This window comes from Acinonyx jubatus, chromosome C2 (assembly GCF_027475565.1).
Source record: "Acinonyx jubatus isolate Ajub_Pintada_27869175 chromosome C2, VMU_Ajub_asm_v1.0, whole genome shotgun sequence".
NCBI lineage: Eukaryota > Metazoa > Chordata > Mammalia > Carnivora > Felidae > Acinonyx > Acinonyx jubatus.
The window spans coordinates 110,074,760-110,096,461 of NC_069384.1; the positions used below are offsets into that span (position 1 = coordinate 110,074,760).

The 21,702-nt window shown below is 35.8% G+C and overlaps 1 protein-coding gene across 20 annotated transcripts in view; it reads right to left on the bottom strand.

The window, feature by feature from the left end:
- Positions 1-846: 846 nt before the first annotated feature.
- Positions 847-21,702, bottom strand: part of MBNL1 (muscleblind like splicing regulator 1) — a 204,840-nt gene continuing 183,984 nt past the window's right edge. For 13 of the 20 annotated variants that reach the window (XM_027061581.2, XM_053221293.1, XM_015072490.3 and 10 more), the window contains 7 exons: positions 20,738-20,995; positions 19,496-19,549; positions 18,431-18,584; positions 10,838-10,873; positions 10,054-10,148; positions 7,017-7,091; positions 847-4,272 (listed from right to left, as the gene is read on the bottom strand). In XM_027061581.2, the coding sequence (XP_026917382.1) occupies positions 7,035-7,091; positions 10,054-10,148; positions 10,838-10,873; positions 18,431-18,584; positions 19,496-19,549; positions 20,738-20,995 (654 nt within the window). In that variant the 3' untranslated portion in view covers positions 847-4,272; positions 7,017-7,034. Of the gene's footprint in view, positions 4,273-7,016; positions 7,092-8,169; positions 8,234-10,053; positions 10,149-10,837; positions 10,874-18,430; positions 18,585-19,495; positions 19,550-20,737; positions 20,996-21,702 lie in introns of all 20 variants that reach the window. The other 7 variants (XR_008297928.1, XR_008297929.1, XM_015072491.3 and 4 more) reach the window with 7 other exon arrangements.

Sequence of the window (21,702 nt, forward strand, 5' to 3'; positions counted from 1 at the left end):
AATTTTGATTAAGTGGCACCTCGAATAGTTGGATCCACTGAGAATAACAGGAATGTTCTATAGAACTCAACCAGTGGCAGAACTGTATTAATTATAAATAATGCACTTACTTTCGTTGTAGTAAGTTCTAGAGAAAAAAGCACCGATGCACAAAGAAAAATTTGCAGGCTTTGACCCAGTATGGAGTGTGGCACCGTCACATAAAGCAGCACTAAAGGAACAAAGGAGTTAATTTCTTCACTTTGGAACTTTGGCTTTCACTGGCTATTTGTGGAAACTGCAAAATGGGAAGCTGTATGGGATGCCAGACCTCACTGTAGCCAAATTTTTAACTTCTCATTTACAAAATTCACACACACACACACACACACACACGAGTTATGGCATGGCCTGGCTCAGCTGCCTATGTGTAACCTCTTTTATCCCGCTGAATCAAATGCCATCATTATCTCATTACTGAAATATTCACTTAGAATGCCCGATTTCCAGCCCTAGCCTCCCGAAGAAGCCAAAGAGAATTTCTTTAATAGACAGCGTTCTAGAACTGATAAGAGATTTTTTTCCTCCCTTATGGTTTTCCTCCTCTATACTCAAAATAGTATCCAACAGCAAGCACTCGAAGTGTCAAGGTAAGAGAGGGCAAGACGTTTCAGAAAATACAGGGCGATGCATCACAATTGAGATTCTCAAGCTTGGTATCAAAGGACAGTTAGTGAGAACAATAGTGAGTGCCTTCCTTGCAATCAGTTAAAACCAGATAATGAATTTTCATATCGGTACGTTCCTTAAGACAGACAGGCATGAATACTCGAAACGCGCACAAATAATTTACTCTTCAGTCTCAGATACACAAATATACTTAAGAAAGAGAAGTTTTATTAGGGCAATTTCACTTTATTTTTCCATACAGCAAAGTCAACTACTGCAGTAATAATAAAATAAGCATAAAACAAATTGCAGCCCAAGACAAAATACATAATTTTAAGCAACTACAAGCAGAAAGTAAGTTGTGATTACATAATAGTAAAACCAAGCACATCTGTCCTTTCAGCAGATGAAAGCAGTAGGGTTGCTGAGAAGTGCAGCCAGCGGGAGTGAAGGCTGGATACACGAATTCATTAAACAAGTGCCCATGATCACATTTGCTTTTTTGAGTGCTTCTGAGTTGAAAATTAAAACCGTGAAATTTGAACTGCGTTTTGTTTTTTTCACCTGCTGAAAGAACAGGATCCTACGGCAATTAAAAAACAATCACATAACAACTATAGCTACGGTGTGCTGTTTGGTTTGCCTGTTTACGGTTTAAATTTTGTGAGAGTCAATACTTGTTTTGAAGATTTTTTTTTTTGTGAACAATAAACCACTGAAATTGGCAGAAACTGATTTGTATAATATATGTCCTTAGTATAGTTCTTTCTCTCTTTTTTTTTTTTTCGTTGAAGTTTTAAACATGCAGTAGTTTTGAAAAATGTAAGGAATATTTGATCCATGATTTCACCTTAATGGTTGAAGTACCTGCTATTTTTGGTAATGATCTTCAGGCAGATTTGGCCCAATGGAGTTTTTGTCAGTCATGAGATCTCGGAAGGATGGCATATCTTTCCAGCTGAAAAAATCCTGGCAAACTACAAGCTGTCCACAATAAAGCAAAGCAACATGTTTGAAGGGGTATGGAGTGCTAACTCTGTGCCACTTTTGCAAGCAATTTTGCTCAGTCTGTCATTTTATTAGCCTTAACAAAACTCCTTGTAATTATAGACGTTTTTATTCAAAATAAGATCTTACTATTATACAGGTTTCTCTCTTTTGACTATATACAGAAGTGCAAAAAGTCAACCTTCTCTCTAGACGTTCCAACATGCTAAATTGCAGCATAATCAACCCTCAAGAGTTTGCACACACGCTATAATTCTCATTACGTAAACTTTGAGTATTTGGATTATCAACAAAAAAGTCCCTTGTTCTATTTATTGATTATGCAGCTTATTTATAACAAGGCCTGATATTCAGGGATTTCAAAAATATTAAACAATACTTTAACATTTGAAATGGATACAGTAGAAAATAAATTTTATTCTAATATCTAGGATCTAGATCTTCTTATAATAACTAATTACAAACAAAATAAATCATCAAAATATTACTCAATTGTCTGCCAGGATTGTTGCGATAGCAACAACTTAACTTCTTACTTAGCAATGATTATATATTTATAAGATATCCATATAAAAGATCTTTGTTCTTTTAATGAAAACTAGACAAGAACTAACAATGACTGACATTCTTACACTTTAATATTAAATCAGTAAAATATAAATCATTTAGTTAACAATAATACGAATATTCGTATGACACTACATGTAATTCAAAACTGAGTATGTTATGAAGGAAAAACTACTTTAATTTTTTTTTGTATTTTGAAAAATTCATCGGTAAAATCTAATAAAACAAGAGTCTATAAACTGAAATGGTATTCAATTGTTAATAGAAAATGAAATCTAATAAATGTAGGAAATGAAAAACTACATTTTAACAAGAAAAATAAGTAATATTCTATAATGTAACTAACTACAATAACATGTGAAGTCACCATTACTCTCTTAACATGATTGAAATTACATTGGTATGGGTTCCAACCCGTAATGTAATAATCTAAGGCTTTAATAGATGTACAGTACAATCAGTAAAATCAACACATCAGTCTTATATTAGAAAGCATCTCTCTCAAGCATAAAAACTTGCAGTAAACTTGGAAGTATGGAAAGTTCTATAACTGAACTTTCGCTTCTCCCATTCCACACTATAACTACCAGTGACCTGGCCCCGACGTCAGCAATTTTTAGAACTGCCAATCAGAGCAAAAATATCCTTTACTAGCTGCAACATCCAAACCACAAAAAAGGAATTCCTTTGGATGAATCCATTCTTAAAAACTGAATGCACATCTATTTTTTTTTAATTTTGTAAAAGGCTTTCTAAGGCTATAAGCAGTTAATCTGAACAAAACAAAACAAAACAAATCACATATAAAATTCACCCATGTACTTAACCCACCCAATTACTAGGTTAATTAAACATTTCCCATTTTCATATTTTGGTTTATCATGCATCTGATGACAGTGCTGCTTTCTTCTTTGTTTAGAGTCACTATTTTAAACGTGACTGTGGTGAAGCATTTAAGCAAATGTGAAACCATTTTTGCAAAGCATTTATAGTCGTTTGACTTTTGACAGAGCTATAAATAGAAGCAAAATAATTTCCTCAAACATTTTTTTTGTTATCGTGTCTCAGAAATGGCATATCCCTTTTGAATAACATGTTACACAGTATAGTATGCATAAATATGACACTACAATGCATTAAAATAATTTTATATATATATCTATTATATATATCTCCAGTATGTGTGAGTTTATCGGTATTGAGAGAGTTTGTGTTGTGCTGTCTATTGTTACTGTAGAGTTAAATTGGCCATTTCTGAGACAGCTTTGGTTTCCAAAAAAAAAAAAAAGGAAAAAAGAATGGTGCCCTTTGACTGATTAGTACTAGCAAATAAGCAACAAAATGTGGCTCTGAAAACAATAACACTGAAGAAATAATACTCTAATTTGATGTACAGTCTATGGCACTTCATGAGAATCCTTAACAACATGGTACTTAAAGCCATGATGTGCTTTAAAAGATACACAGTTGTGGTTTTGCTTGGCACATTCATCTCTGTCAGATCCCTCCCTCACCACATCTTAAAATCTATTACATTAAAAATATTACTCTTAAACAAAAATGACTGTGCATGCACGCTCTCGTCTATAATGGCGATTTTAAATACAAGGTGCACCTTTGTTATTTGTAAACCTTGAAAGAAATAAACTTATTTTTAAAAAATTATACCTTGGTCTACAGACGTACCAATACATAATAGAATCATGGTTACACCATAGTCTGTCTTTTCAAGATGGCATGAATATATAGGAAACTAATTAGGTATGCATCTTTTAATGCAGAACTCTGTGCTAGAAAAGAAAGACAATGTTGTTGTTCTTTCAGACAGGAATATCACCTCAGCACAAATATCAATTAAATGTACAAAGTGTATAGGCAACAGTGTGCAGTGGATTTCCATGTTGTCTCTTCTTCTGGTTAACATGCAATATGTGGATGTCTTGTGGCTGAGGGGTTTTTGTGTGTGTTGCTTGACGGTATTTACAATATGGCTAATGACCTCGTCCTTTACGCTAACCAAGCACACTGTCCTTTCCTCTTTAGTATGATCTACAAGGGAAAAAGAGACAATCTTGGTTAAAACAGAGAGATAGTCTAAAAAGAGAAGATGTTGGTTAAAACAAGGCAATTTCCAGTAACTACTTCATCTGAAAACCGTATTGCTTGGTTTAAAGAGTAAAATACACGTATGTTGTTACATCTTCATATAGAAACAAAAACCACTCCCCAAGTACAAGTGGACCTAAATTTACAACTCTATGAGAATAAAATGACATGCACAGCCTAATAAAATTATGGGCTCTGCTCAAATATTACCCCATACTCAGCTAAAAGTATAAAATATGTTTGCAGAATCAAGGGGCATAATATAGTAGAGCTCTTTTTTAGCACTATCATTGTGGGGCAGCATTTAAGCTCACTTTAATTCCTCTCTCCTGTAGTTTAACGGGTTGCAAGAATACTGGTTTGGCCCCACAAAATTAAAATCCATGCAACAGTAAGTCCTATTAAACATGACTCACCATATATGGGTGCTTGATTAGCATAGCATATGTTTGGAAAAAATTTATACTGTAAATAACTGTTTTGATTAATTTAAAGTTTGGGGTTTTTTTTCCCCCTAAAGCCAAGGGAAAGAAAAATCCCTTATGCTCCTGACAAATTAAGGTGGAACAGATATTACAATGTACTTGTGAATTAACAGTTTCAGTTTTTACATGAACTTTGTTCTCATCAGAGAATCTTTACATATTAAACATATGCTTTACAGTACAACCTCAAGCATGAAAGAAGTCACCATTTTGCTCCACTCAAAAAGCAGTTTAATTATTGCAACTACGCATGAAAATGGGCAATCGGTTGTTAAACAGAACATTAAGAGCCTAAGATGCAATACACGTAAGTCCACTGGTTTGCTAATTGATGAACTTACAGCCATTTGGTATCATTTGTTTTCAACCTGGATTATCGCTCAGAAATAGAACATAGTTATATACACACCAAACATACCCAATTGACTACAAAAGCTTGAAGCAGGGTTTTAGAATCTGTCAAAAGGAGAACTTTTCATCCAAACCTACATATTAAAAAGAATGTGCTTATTGAAAAATGTGACTCCTGTTCAGGAGAATTTATTACCAGATTATTGAGAAAGCTTATGAAACAGACAAAGATCACTTTCAAGAATTTAATCCGTGATTGTAGCATGTCTTTGGTACTACTTCCTGGACTGCTCTCAAATTTTGTCTATCCTCTTGTCCTGCATGGGCTCAGCCTTTGTCCAGCTCTTGCTATAGATTACTATCACAAGGGTCTCAGAACTGGTTCTCTGCCACCATCTCCTCACTTGACACACTCACAGTCCCTTCTGAAAGGCCCTTACTCCTCCCTTCTCTTGAGCGCAGCCCTCACTGCCCCAAGTCACTATTTTCTGACTCTGTTGGAAAAAGTTGTTCCTTCATCTTTGCTCCAAGAGAAATTTGTTCAAACCTCTCATTTTATTAGAGTGCGCTGAAATTAACATCTTTATCTCTTGTCTGTTCATCTTTATCTCATTGGCACGGTAACACACGGTAACACATAGCACCAAAAAATCATTTGCAAATGTGTTATTGAAAGGAAGCAGCAAGAAGGATCACCCATCTTATTTACGAGATTCAGTTTCAAATACAAAGGCTCGTTTTAAATATAAAACTATAAACATGAAACAAATATCCTGAGCATATATGATAGCTTGAATGTGTACATACTGAATAAAGCATAGCCTCTGAGGATGAAAAATGGCCACCTTTCCCAAGTGTCTAAGTCAAGGTGCTTGAAGGAAAATCACAAGACTTTCAAATTATTTTTCAACAATGACATTTTCAGAATTATACAATCTTCTAAGGTTGACTACTTTGAAGTACCTAAAGTTGGATATGTGGACGTATGCATATGTATGTATGTGAGTGTGTGTATACATTGATTTAAAGCCCGACTCTTTATATCTGAATAACCCTGTGTGTGGTGAATCATGAGGTGAAGTGGGTACCTGTTCTCACATATAGGATTTAGCAAAACATTAAAAAATAAAACAAATGATGACCTACACTGGAGCTCAGCAAACTACTAGCCGTGAGCCAATCAAACCTGCCACCTAATTGTGTAAATAGAGTTTTACTGAGACACAGTCACACCATTTCATTTACATATTGTCTCCAGGTGCTCTCATGCTAGAGTGACAGAGCTGAGTAGCTACAACAGAAATGAGTGACAATAGAAGCCGTATATAGCCCATGCAACCACAAATATTTACTGTCTGGTCTTTTCAGGAAAGTCTGCCAACCCCTGATCTATACTAGTTTTAAGTCATATTTTTTCTTCACATTTGTGTTTATTTCTAATATGAAACAAAAACAAAACTTATTTTCCTTAAGAATTACATACACGTAAGTGACATTAACATATATTATAAATTTTTATAATAATATTCCTTACAGCCCACCTAAGATAAAAACGGGAGACCTTTCTTACCTCCTCTCAAAACCTTCAGCACTGAAGCATACTCTCGGTTATAAATGTACTCATTCGTCTAAGCTTTAATTTGCTTGTACATTCTACTTCTAGAACTGTGCCAGTCACAAGGCAGCTGTTCAATAAATATTTGATGACGTTCAATTTAAAAATAATAAAAATAAAAGAAAACATATAAATATTTTCTCTGAAATTCTGCAAAACTTCCTGAAGTACATCATACAAATGGTAGCTCAAAAAAACACTACAAGTACACACTATATATTACAGAAGGAACTTACTGTTTAGTGATGAAAATTCTACATCTGGGTAACATACTTGTGGCTAGTCAGATGTTCGGCAGATATTATGGGTATCTAGCAAATAAAAAATTATTTAATGAATGATCCATGCAAGCAAGCCAACAACCAAGAGATGAAAACATTTTAATATTAATTTTCTTTTTTTTAAGAAAAGTGAAATTCAGCTGTGAGGTGACAGTCCTTATCTGGCCAACGTAACAGTAAGTTAATGTAAACTTAATGTCAAAGGAGCAACTCATTTTTAAAAATCTTTGTGTTAAATACTATTCTATAAATGTTATCAGTTTTTAGGAAGTAAGAGAAGTAAAACTATCCAAAATTCATGCACAGCAGTAATTGAAAGAAGCCCTTTTTGTTGGCCTACACACACACACACACCTGTGGTTTCAGTTATTTACTAACCCATAAACCAAAGTAGAAAATGCCTATTTTTGTGCAACCAATTTCTAACATTTTTGTTCAACTTATGGTTTCTAACTTTTTTTTCCCCCCAAATTAAACCTACCAGTTAAGAATTTTAAGAGAGTATTTCAAAAGAACCAGATAAGAGCTTAAGTTTATTTCGGAACAGAGTCCTGAATCCTGATTGCACATTTGACTGTATTATAAATGGGCAAGAGCTTTAAAAAACTTGAGAGACAATACAATAAGAAATCAATATAGAGGTGACTTATTTCAATGGTCCCCAAAGCTATGAACTTCCAATTTGTAGCCTGACTCTCCTCCATGCCAGAATTTTTGCTGCTAACCTGGGAGAGGCAGTGCGGTAGACTGAGCCAGTCCAAGGACTGCAAGCACAGGTTCTCACGCTAGTGCATCCATTTCCTGGTGGTGTAAATTTGAGCCAAGCACTTAATTACTCCATGGCTAAGTTTCTTCATCTATAAAATGGCACTAGTCCCACCTCAGCAAGGTTGGTGGGAGAAGAGTGAAATCACATACATGAAGGCATTTTGTTGTTCTTTCAATTTAGATGTCCTAGACTAATGCAACATATTACAATCCACAGTCTGGAGTGTAAATGAATATGTCTCTATTTTATTTCCATTTCTCAGCTGACATCTTTACACAATTTTACAGCATTGGCAAATGGCACGAAAATGTGCTCCAAGCATAATGAAGCTTCTCATACCATTTTTCCTGCTGCTGCAGGACAGGATGTTGCACCCAACAGTGTAGAAGCATCAAGGATGGGGCTGTCGAAACATACCAAGGACCTTCAACACCAATCGATGCAGATGAAGGGCCAGCTATAAACTTCTGCATGCATGCAGGCTGCATTTTGTGGCATCAGCTATTTCCAGCATTGCTAATATACTGTAGGCATATACATATGTATGTATATGTAGATATAATATATGTGTGTATATATATATCCATTTCCCTTTTCTTTCTTTTGGTTGTAAAACAGTATGAAGACCCAAGATTATGCATGAAATGGTCACAGCACAATGCAAAAAGTAAAGTGTCCCCTACAACCCAGGTGGCCCAGGGCATGTTGGAATTTGCTTTGCTATAGTTCTGCTTACACCAGCAATTCTGTCGTCATACGTGGTACACAGAGAGCTCAGCATCACTGATTTGCCTCATAAATGGATTACGGTGAATCCATTAAGAAATTTCTGCCATAGATTACTTACTAACATGCCACATATGCACAATCTAGTATTCTTGTAAATGAGTCTGATGTGTTAGCATAAATCTGGGGCTATTTTGACAAGCTTCAGAAAAACTAATGGTTCTTTGCCAAGAAATGTTTAAAGCTTGTCTGAAACTTTAAAATACATCCATTTTGGCATGCTGCTTATGAAAGTTTTTAATGGCTACACTAATAGCTTGCAGTTCTTCAACAGTACATGATGTACTGTGGCGACAAGGGTGGTTACTTCTCACAGCAAAATCTACAAAGTCAGATGGCGCTTAACTGGCCTTCTCTTCCCAAGGGGCAATACGCTGATTCTCATCTCATAGTGATTCTTTCACGTCATTTGGCTACATTTAACCTTAGTTTGTGGGTTATCTGAACTTTGATTTGGCTCCAAATGTTTTCACATGCTATTAACCTTACTGCACTTTGCTTTCATAACAAACATACTTATCCATTAAGGCCAAAACCCACTTTACATAAGTCTGACTTTGATTCAACCATTATTTTCCAGAATATAATTAAAAATAGGATCAGAGAATGTTGGCTGAATCAATGTCGATTTTTAAATTTTAAATATTTTACTAATCATTTTCTTTTAAATAGTCATTCTTGCATATCATAAAATTCAAATTTCTGAACCAGATCCCATTTACTTAAGAGTAATCTGTGAAATTGTTACTCCATAAATTTCTATGGAACCCAGAATGACTCAATTTACCGTATTTGATGTCTTTTTTCCCTTCATAACTCTCTAAAATCTATGCTGGGTAACTATAGAAATATGAGCACTTAGGGTTTTTGTTTCTGTGTTTGCTTTTCATTTAAAGCAGTGAGAATCAAACCTTGGACACCAACTTATTTTTAATATACAATCTGCTTATCAAACAAAACTATAATGAAGTTATAAAAACTCTATTTACAAGAGTGGTCATTTGTGGCATCTATAACATATTTAAACATCTCGCTTTTTATTAAGAATTTAGGAAAGAACTAAGAAATTGTACATACCAAATGTTTATCATAAAAACCTTAAAATCGCCTGCAGTTTTGATTGGTCAAAACACCTGAATGATTGAGACCAAATGAGAATTGCTTGTGTAAATATCATTTTAGTAGCTTTAGAAATGGAGCCGCGACATCTTTGGAGCACTTATAAATGGCATAAAAGCATTCTGCTGCTCATCATAGAGAGAATGTGTAGGCCAACAAGAGGTATCTTTGAAACCCCATGCTATTAAAGCACCCTCTACAGCCCTCACGTACACACGATTCCCACTGACCTCAATGGGAAAGCCACGTGCGTAAGGGCTGTTGGATTGAGCCCTATTAGAGTTGGTTTTTAAGAAACAAAGCTGTAAATTAGCAAACCTGGTTGGCTGTGGCTGTTGCAGCGAAGGGAACACTTGTGGCAGATGTTGTTGCTGCGGACACAGTGGCTGGCGTAGCACCGTGCACCATGGGAACTTTCGGAGGGAAAATCATATAAGCAAACATACAGAAGAGTGTAGCAATATGGAAACCATGGCAACATGGAGGAGATAATTGGGCATGGTATTTATCACAGCAATAAGCCATGTGACGGGACATCATCACCAGCGAGTGACATGCAATCACAGCGCAAAGCAGGACAACATTCCAAGGAGAGAAGGGGAAGGGAGATGAAAGAGAAAAAAAAGGGGAAAAAAAGCTTGTTACCATCAAATCAAGAAAATTGACACAAACAGGCTTAATTTGCTACGTCAAAAACAAGAATTTTATATAGTGTTCACAGTCAGACATTCAAAATCTAAGTCAAAATACAGGTATTTACTTCATATATACAGTTATCTGTTTGAATGAAAGTATTTTTTTCTTATTTATTATTATAAAAATATACAATATATTACTTTTATGATATAGTTTTTTTTTTTACACACCAGAACTCATAGTCCAATCAAAATCCACCAAAGGTGACTAAAGGAAACTTGTGTGTAAAGAAAACATTTATGTGAGTCCATGTCAATTAAATAGAAAATGGCATTTAATTGACAGGTGTTAGTAAAAGGGAAATGGACTTGCCCAATAGATACAAGTTAAACTTAGCAGTGGATTTTGAGGGGCTGTGAGGTGCACCATAGGTTTAAGATAATCAAGAAACAAAGCTGGCACCTACCAACACTTGTAGCGGGTGTCATGCACAATATTGAGCCTGCCCATCATGCATTGCAACAGGAAGGTGGATTTGAAAAGGGAAAAGAATTAAAACATCCCATCACACGTGTAATTAGGAAATTCATTTGAACAAAGAAGAAAAATTGTTATTATGGGAACAGTGGCATGTAACTGTCAGCACAATCAAATCATACAATAGCACAGTGATCAATTAGAACTAGTCTCAAGTGAAGAATAAAAGCCAGTTTAACTGTGTGCTGGTACACTTTGTTTCTCCTGATTGCTGCCTATAAGTAAAAGTATTTTGGGAAAAGTTTAAACTCGCCTAATTCTTTTAAAAATAATATTGTAATTTGTTTTGTTTTAATCTGGTTACTAGCCATCTGGCGGCTTTGCTATTTCTGACTTTAACATATGAATGTATTAACATTTTCCTTATATTGAGCACATGTTAAATAATTAGAGAAATTACTTATTATTAAAATGGTAGGTAATCCAATGCACAAAACTGGCTTAACAATGTAATAAAACCAAAACATTCATTTTCATTCCCTTGGTTTTTATTTCTCTGTTCACTGTAGCAGCAACCACACAGACATGGAAGGGGTTGTGATCATCCATCCATACAGGAATTTTATTTGGAAGGATACCAAGAAATAAATTATGCATAAAGAGAAAGTGAAACTTCTGCATGGCCTTTGTTTGGAATTTAAATGTAGGCAAACATTTAGAGAGGATATACTTTTAAGTCCTGAATTGGTTTAATTAACAGGGATCTGGGGAAACAGACTGGTTTTCACTGCTGGTTTAGACCTTCAGGACTTCTTGGAATAGCAAATGCTCTCAAATATTTCACATAGAAAAAAAAAGTTAATTATATATATATGTATGTATATATTACACATGGGGTGTTGGCATTGATGTTTTCAATGTTCAACCATGATGCTAAAATATTATGTATGTAGTACCTGTTCTCTTTTACATATAAACATTGCAACATACAATTTTATGTTTTTTTCTTTTTACCGAGTACAGGGCACTTTCCCACATAAAGAACTACTGTTCTTTCTATGAGATTATTTTAGATTTCTAGGTTTTAAAATATCAAATGATTTTATATTTCTATCTAAATCTTGGCACATCCTATTTAAACACTAGCAGCATCTGGGATGAACATTTGTTAGACAAATATCTGCCAATTGAGTCTTGTCAGAGATGGCCCTACAAAACAAAGCTGCCATTGAGAAACAAGGATTACTGAACTGGCGTCCCTGGAACAGCTGCAATTAGTCTGTTATTACAATTAGACTGTGGGCACAATGATCAGTGATTAAACTTGGTAATGGAGCTAGGGAGGCATCCGCCCAGGTGGCATAATATTACCCTGACAGTCATTTGTTCAGATGCTTGAAGATCTCTATCATTTGCAACTACTACAGAGTCAGACTTGGGAAAGAGAAGAACAAAAACAGACCACTAATAACAAAGACGTTAATGTGAGACAGTAGAGCAAGCGAAATTTAATCCTGGGTCTAGATCCTGTGAAATCGTTATCCTCTCAAGGTGGGGCAAGAGGACTGACTGGGAAAGAGAGGATGAAAAGATGAAGGAAAAGCAATAATGTGGTATTCAAGGAATAGGAAAGCCGGTTTAAATACTGTATGGGTAGTAGGTTTTCAATTTACCATTCATTATTATGCTGTAATTTGCCTATTATATTTCATCCCATACATAATTTAGCCTGCACATGCAGAAAATGAATTAACCATCCTATCTGTCTAAAAGCCTAAAGCTTCTATGATTGGAATTTTAGTTTGAATTATCTTCCTCATTACCATTATAACCAGTGCACACAGTTTTGAGAGGGATTTGCAGCAAATAAACATAAGGCAGCAATGAAAATACTAGCCAGGTGCAATAATTCACAAAAACAAAGACATTATGCTGTAGGACCCACTTACCGAGACCAAAAATCACTTTGAAATGACCATAATATCCATCTTTACAACAATGGGTTGATTTACTAATAATGATGCACTAATAGCCAATTGAAATTTTTTTCCTTAATTTTCAACACAAGGAAATGTTTCAGTGAATGCATTTGTCAATTTCAAATTTCCCCTATGAAGATATTTGCATAGCAGAATGAAGTGTTTCTGAGGAATGTGTTCCTATTTGAAGATGCAGGAAAAACAAGTAGGAAGGTAATTTGCAAATGCGTTGTATGCACAGTTAAAACTACTTCAAGGAGAAGGGCAAGAAGTAGAAGAGAGAGAAAGTGATAATGGATATTTTGTTGGAGGTCTGAACTTGGATGTGGTAATTCAAGCCTACTGATTAGCAGTATTAAGCTGATTTAAGATCTTCTAAAATTTGTATCACTTGGGACTAAAAGTTCACAATCAATTGAAATTATTTTCGAAACTGGTATCTGAAACAGCAACAGCTTCAGTTTATTTCTATCTGATGTTTTGAATTCTATTCCACTGCACTACTGAATTTAAGAAATGACAAATAAAACCTAGTGCCTACTAGATTCCAGGGTTTATCCTAAACGCTTAGACCTGCCTATGATAGTGCTTTAAGAGAATGTTTTATGAAACTATGTTTAAACCTCATTTAAATGTAACCTTATGAAATAATCACATTATCTACATTTTATAGGTGAAAAATAAAAGGGATACAGAGATTATAACTTGTGGTGGATCTGGATTTAAACTTCCAAGCCTGATTTATAATCCTATGCTAAGATGAAGGTAAACTGCATTAATTTCATTAATTATAATAAAAGTGACAAGCTGGGAATTTTTGTTTTTGTTTTTTTCGGTAAAAACACCCCCATCCCCTTGCCACCTCCCTTCTCACTCCTCCCCCTCCAGGAAAATTTCCTGGCCGTCTGTTTCTTTATGTCTGGTAAGTTGCAACACAAGCCAAAGCCAAAGTTGCTTAAAGCAAACTTATTTTTAGGTTTTTAAAAAAACCATCAGCCCACACTGAGGGCAATATGCTAGGAAGAGGGAAGAGAGGTGTGCTTCTGAGGGTAGAAAGCAGGCAAAAATGGTGAGGGAGAAGGGAGAGGAAAGAGGCAGGGAGTCTGCAGGGTCCGTGAGTAGTTGGGTATGTAGTCTATTCTTCCACCATAGCTCCATGGGCACAGGCTGCCAAGGGAGCGTATGCTGCTTATGAGGCTAAGGAGCTCAGGCAAGCATGCCTGGACCCGAGGCAGTCACAGGAACCCTGGAGTGTGTAGCTTGCTGAGACCTTGAAGCATGGGCCATGATCATACCAGCAGTGACCAGTGCTGACTGAAGAATGGAGAATGGGCATCTTATCTACCCTACTGGATGGCACAGGCCCTCACCTTGGGTGGGGGGGGGGGGGATGGGAGGGAAGAGAAGATGTGAGAAGGGGGTCCTGAATCCCGGTAATTAGACCCCAGTAAGGGAGCCTAATCTCCCAGTGAGATTAGAGTTTGGAGTTGGACTTCATTTGAATTCAAGAAAATAAAGTGATGTAAATAAAAGTGGTACTTCTTACTCCAATGTCAAGGGTGAACTCGATACCTACAATGTAAGTAGACCCTAGATTATACATAAACTGTACGAATAATTAATTGAGTTTTAAAGGGCGAAGATTCTTTAAAAAGTAGTATATCTCTAAAATTTAAAAAAGAAGCTTGGATATGAATTTATTCCAGTAATTGTATTTATTTTTAAACGAGATGGAGGGTATAAAAGCACCAATCATGGGGTCAGGGTATCAGTAAGGCCTAGTTCATTTTTTGGGCCAAATCATTTTTAAGGATCTGATACAAAGAGCTCACAGATTTTGAGAGACTGAGTCAAACCCACCTGACCTGATTTCAAATTCTGTCTAAACCTTACATACAAGCCATGCAACTTGGAGCAAATCATTGGACCGGACTAGGCCCCAAATTACTCATTAGTAAAATGGGACTATTAATGCCAACCTTTTGGGGTCGTTGTGAGAAAATATGAGATAATGTATATAAAGTATCCAGTGCAGTACGGCACAGAGCAAATATTGAATAAAGGCGGCTGTTTTGAACACAATGTGTGAAACAACTGGGCCTGAAACCATTAGGGAGTTGTGGGGCTTGGATTGGACAGAATGCACACCCTGTAAAGGATTTACATTCTGATTTTATTTAAACATTCTTAGACACTTCTGGATTCTAGATTTAACCCTTGGGTCATAAATTTGCAATCTCCAATATGAATACTGGCATACCATGTGGCATACAATAGATGTGTGTTGATTCAATGAATGGATGGACATGGGTGGATGGGTGGATAGATGGATGGATGGGGAGACAGGTGGATGGATGGATCAATGAATGGGTGGATAGGTAGATGGATGGAGAGAAAACTGGGAAGGACAGAGGAAGGAAAAGAAGGAAGGGAAGGAAGAGGGAAGAAGAGATAGGTGGTTGGAAGGACAGATGGATAAATGATTGGATGGATGCACAGATAGACGGGTGGATGCCACATAAGCCTAATTTTGTTATTAAAAGTTATATATATAATTGTTTTTAGCTAGTTACCTGGCTTGCCACTGAACCTTGATCTTTTGCCAGCAGCCCAGTCTATATACATAGTTACCTCCTCAAATGACTTAACTATGCTTCACTGCAACTTCAATGTAACAGACCCACATACCCCTTAAGTTATTACTGAAGCAAGAGACTACAGAGCTCTAAAACTCTAAGTTGCAAAAAATAAATAACTTCTATTTTCTTTTGAGTTCCAAAAGAGCCTTCAGAATATACCTTCCAAATCATTACATTATGGGCAGATGGGAGGCTCTAATCAAATAAGTCATCTGCAGAATAACACAGTCTTTGGAAAATGAACTTCCTTTTTCCCAGGTATTATATATGAGATTACACAGATGTGTGGTAGGATAGATTTCCTGTAGTTCTCAAAGGGCATTTAAAAAATTGAATTAGCTGTAAATTTTTTTTTTTTAAATAGAGAAATTTCATATGCAACCATCCAAATGAGGTAAATATCTGGGAAAAAATCAAAAAGACCTGCAATACTGGACATCAGGGCCATTACATTAGATTGTGCAGGTCTGCACAACTAACCACGGGAAGCAGAGACACAACTACCCTATAATGTAAATGGAGCCACAAAGGATGTGCAGTTTACAACAGGTACAACATGCCAGGCAGATATTTCTCTGAGGCAATAGAAGCCTAAGTCCAAACACTCACCATCCTCTTTAGATTGGGCCTGTGCTCCCCAGTGCCTTCCAGACCTCACAGCTCCTAATTTATTTCTTGCTCCATTTGTTTATATATCCTTCCTGGCCCCTAAGGCATTTTAGTTTACATTCTTTGCATCAGATTTCTTTCTTTTCTGGCTGTCTGACAAAGTGGTTTGGCAGAAGTAAAGACGGGCTATCCATTTTAACCTTTTAATGTCATAGAGCCAAATTTTTGGACACAGGCACATATGACAAATGACAATATTTTAAAAGAATGATGAAGGTATTATCTACTTCTGATTATGTGACTCATAAAGGTTAAGCCCTTTAAAAGTGGCTTACAGATAAATGTAATTTTATATTATTGTAATAATTTCATATCATATTGATTAGAAATATCAAGAATAGAATATAGACTATCTCCGATGCAAAATTCATCATAAAAACGCAAATATTTCTTAACATTTTTAGCACATTTCAATATACTGTGACACATTTTATTTACATTAAGAACACTTCGTTTCTAGAAGAGAGAAGTATGATTTTGAATTGCAAATGTGTTTGTTTTTCCCACACTTGATCCTTACCTAGCATCTTTTGCTCTGTCTTATCCACAAACTAAAAGCCTTTCTAGGGAGAGATTACTGTCAGAAATATCATGCAGTTAATGGTTATGTTTATTTAGAAACGTCCTTAGTCATCTGAATATTGTTGGAGAAACTAACGTAAATCCCATTTAATAAGACTGAACTGTTAGGTTTCCCTAAATAATATATGGAGAGAGTTAGAGGTTTTTATTTTTAGATTTTAAATAATGAAATTCACTTCTAATGACACTGTTTTACTGAATGAAATAAGCTGACAAAAATAATCTTTGGTTTCTTCAAAGAGACTATGGTAGTTACCCACAATCTCTTAAAACTTTGTTTAGTGATCTGACTATAGAAAACTTGATATATTTGCTGAAGACGGCATAAATTTAGGGGCATGGCAATTTATATAAAAGCAAAAAGATTACATTCTGGAAATCTCTGAAAACCTGTATGTGTTGAGAAAAAAGTTTCAACCTTATAAAGTGTAAGAGAAATGTGATTTTCCCCTCAGAATGCAATAAATATGCTACAGATCAAAATGATGTAATTTGTATTCTAAAATGGACAAACTGCAAATGCACAGATACTATTTTGTAAGTACAATTACTTTATCCATGGTGCCTAAGGCGTATGCATTGTAAGTCATGTAATATTCCACATACTCCAGTTCACCGAATCTTGTTACATATTTTACATACGGATGGCCAGCTTTCAGAGATGCACTGTATAGAAGTTGTGCTTGGCAGTAAAAACTAATGTGAATATAACTTATTCTTTTGTTCGCTATTCAAAAATAAATTCTCACATTCTCTCATGGCATTACGAACCTAACGCATTTAAGTACTGTCAATAGAGCATAATATACTAATGGTGCTGGACCTCTGACATACATACCTCATCATTAATTAATTTAATTAGTGATAAAATTATTTTATTAAATAAATCTCTGAACCCATGGCAATTATCTTAGAAAGGTAAAGAGGTAAAGGGGAAAATAGGATTAGAGTCTGGTTAGTTGAATTCCAGACTATATGAAGTTTAACATGGATTTCCTGAAGTCAATGAAGGGTGCATAAAAATAATAAATTTTCAGGTAATTAAATGACTGATTAATGTTTCTAAATTTTATACCCGTGCAGATAGTTCTACAGTATGTTTATGTGACTAAGTTGAAATCCACTGAAACGACAAATGTATAACTCAATAGTAGATGTAAACTTGTACTTCTATTAGCTCATGAGAAAATAATGATTTTAAACAATGTACTGATTGGCACACTTTTTTAAGTGCTCTGGAACACAGAGTCAGCTTTTTTTTTTTTTTTTTTTTATTCTCCACCTCAAAAACAAAAAGGCTGAAAAATAAAAATCAAAACTGGAAGTGTCATTTCATAGAATTCAAATTTACTCTGGAATCATGAAGGCAAAGGGGTCTTACAGCAGAAGAGTGTCATAAAATAGCTTGACAGACATAAAACAGTGTTGAGGAAAGAGAAAAAAAAAGAGAACTATATTTCAATTCCGAATTACACACACCAAAATAAATCTATAAAATACCATAATGACCTTTGATCCATTTCTCATTACACTAAGATTCTTAGTTTTTAAGGAGAACCACATGAGATACCTCAGTTCATCCACTACTGCTGACCACCTTACCTTCCAACTATCTATGGCTAACGGCAAACTGGGGGCCTGGCTTATCTGCTCTACCAGCTTATCTATCTGCGGCTCCCCAGATTCGTTCATGAATAAGCTCAGACCCCTTACCTGGTGGGAGAAATGCCGTATGTTGTTGCAACTGCATGTTGGCTAGAGCCTGTTGGTATTGGAAAATACCAGTGTTAAAGACTGCGGTGGCACCGTTGGTTTTTTCAAGAGCAGGCCTCTTTGGTAATGGGGGAAGTACAGCTTGAGGAATTCCCTGTTTAGTGAATGAGTATAAAAAACAAATACCAGTAAAAAGAGAAAAAGAAAAAAGAAAAATCAGTTGAAGGCTAAAATTGTTAGGAAGCATGAGCAAGCAAGCAGCAGAGCACTGAACTACCCGGGGGGTGGGGTGGGATTCCAATCAACAAAAATTAAAGGGGATCAAAAAAAAAAAAAAAAAAAAAAAAAGCAAGATAAAAGCTTTAAAGGAAGCATTATTTTTGTCCAAAACAAAACAAAACAAAACAAAAAAACAACCCACTAGGACGAGAGCACATGTTATAATGTGTTAAAGTGTTTTAAGTCCCATAATGCTTCAGGCTTTCTGTGAGAAGCCACTGATTTGGGGCAAGAAGAAAAGCTGCACTGCGAGCTCCATGAGGACTGACAAGTATAAGCAATGTTAATAGTTAATTGTACAGAGTGACCAGAACAGGTAAAATAAAAACTCATCCCACTCATCTCCTCCCCACCAGACCTACCTACACATGCAAATGTCCCAGAGCATGCAAGTTTTTTTTTTTCTTAAACACTGAACTATAAATATTAAAAAAAATAAATAAATAATTCTATCACTAAAGCCATGCTAACCAAACAGGTACATAAATATACAGTCAAAAATACATTTTTAATGTCCTTAAAGTATTTCACTAGAACATTCTACAATGTAGTTAAACTGAATGTGGGCTGCTGGGCTTTCGGAATTTTTCATTGTATGATATCCGTCCAGGTACTCACAGTAGAGTCTTTCCACTAATTTTGTCAGGAAACCACACTCAGTTTTTCATTGTACTTTACAATTTTATAACAGAAAAAGGAATATATATTTTTAAATTGATAAAAAAAAAAAAACTTGTATCTACAATAAAGCTACATGCCAAGCTAAAAGGTGAAAGGTCATAGTACCAGGTCAAAGGTTGCCTCGAGGGGTCGCTTCAGTGATTTGACAGCCGACTGAGTCTTAATTAGCAGGCAGCGAGCACATGATGGCAATGGGCCAGTGGGGTTCAAGCGCATTAACATAAACAGCAAGCAGAGGTGCATCATGGGGGCAGCAGTGCATTTTTGGGTAGGTGAGAAAAAACAAATAAAAAAACAAATCATCGGAATGCCATATACAACGAATAACAAGACTAAGCATGCACAATAAAGGCACTACTGAGTTGTTATTGGGAGGATAACTCCTCTTTGTAGTTAATTACAAACAAGATACTCTAACAGAAAAAAAAAAAGAGTGAAAGGTAGACAGGAGGAGAGAGTCTGCCTTCTGTATTTTTGCTCAAGTATCCATAAACAAACACAGAAAAGACCTCTCTCGTGATTATTTTACTGTGCTGTGAAAACCACACAGTGATTTTTATGTCTATTTTCATGATTAAGTCTTTTATATATTTATGTAAAAAAAAGGACAACATTAAAACAGCTAAGCAAAGAACAAAGAATGGACTCATTAAAATCAGCTATTAGATCACATTAAAATTTACCTTCAGAATATAGGTGTTTCTGTTCTAAATGATCCAATTTCTTCCTTGAGTACTGCTGTCTTTCTCCTTTCTATGTAATGGCATAGTCAAGCTTCTCTAGCGTTACAATTATATTTATGCCACAATATTATTTAAGATGATCTAGATAGCACACTGTTCAAAATCTGGTAGCTAATCCTAAAAACAATTTTGTTTCAGCAACTCTCCTAAACAGTTCCAGATTATGTTATTGTTAAAAGCAAGATATATGTAGAGAAGAGCCTTGATGTGCAAAAGAACACACCGAAGGAGAACAATGGCTGATTAGATGGCACACAGAAAAATAAGAGGACTGAAAATGGCAGTATCGTTAAATTGGAGAGGAGACAGGTGTTCTTTACAAAGCAGAAATTTTAGAAACCCTATATCCAGAATAAGACAGAGTATTAAGAGTTAGGCCAAGGGTAGGAGCAATGTGAACCATTTGAGGAGTTACCCTCACTTCTGTGAACGGTAACTTCATTATGTATTGTCTGGGATACCTGAACAAACATATCTTCAGCAAAAAAATAAAAATAAAAATAAAAAAATTTAAGGTTAATAAATGAATAGCTTGTAGTCAGATCTAGTCATTCAGTTTGCTGTACTGACTGCTAACAAAGAGAGAGCTGATGTCTCTACTCACCATGGCAGCTGCGGTGGCTGCTGCCTGAGCGGCTGCAGCCTGGTTGACCTGGTATTGGGCAGCCTTGATCTTGGCTTGCAGATGTGCAGGAGGATGAAAGTATTTGCACTTTTCCCGTGAGCATCTCCCTTTGATGTAATCCATACACACGGTCACTGTGTTGTCATTGGTGTCAATCATTGTGCTGTCAGCGGGATGAGCAAACCGGCAATCGTTTTCCCCTCTGTTGCAGTTGCCACGCTGGTACTCTCGACATACCTAGGAGGTCATTAAGTGCATGGGACTTGGTCAACAATGTGGGCAAATGCGATCTTTCTGGAGAGTTTAACTTAAAGGTGGTAGAGGGCTACACGCGAAAGGGGAAAAGACCATTTGCAAAAAAAAAAAAAAAAACCACAAAATAACTTGAAGAGTTCCTCCTTCGGTGCACAAGTTATAGCCCCATTTCAGTAAAATTTCTGTGAGAAAGAAAATACTAATACTAATTTAATACTAATTATGGTAAAGCATCTAATTTATACTATGTTGATGTATTTATTAATTACCAAGGGAAAAAGAGTAACTTTACAGTGAAGCCACCACTTTATTTTTTTTTATAGTTCTTTTTTTTTTAATATATGAAATTTATTGTCAAATTGGTTTCCATACAACACCCAGTGCTCATCCCAAAATGAAGCCACCACTTTAAGCAAGTGATCAACATGAAGATCACCAGTAAGAAGACATAATGGCATTGTGTAGCTACTGATGGGTAGGACACACTGGAAAAAAAGGTCACCACATCACTTTCATTGTATCGTGGCTGAGAATGCATAACTGGCATTTAATCATATATGTTTTCACTCTTATGTGGATCCTGAGAAACTTAACAGAAGACCATGGGGGAGGGGAAGGAAAAAAAAAGTTAGAGAGGGAGGGAGCCAAACCATAAGAGACTCTTAAAAACTGAGAACAAACTGAGGGTT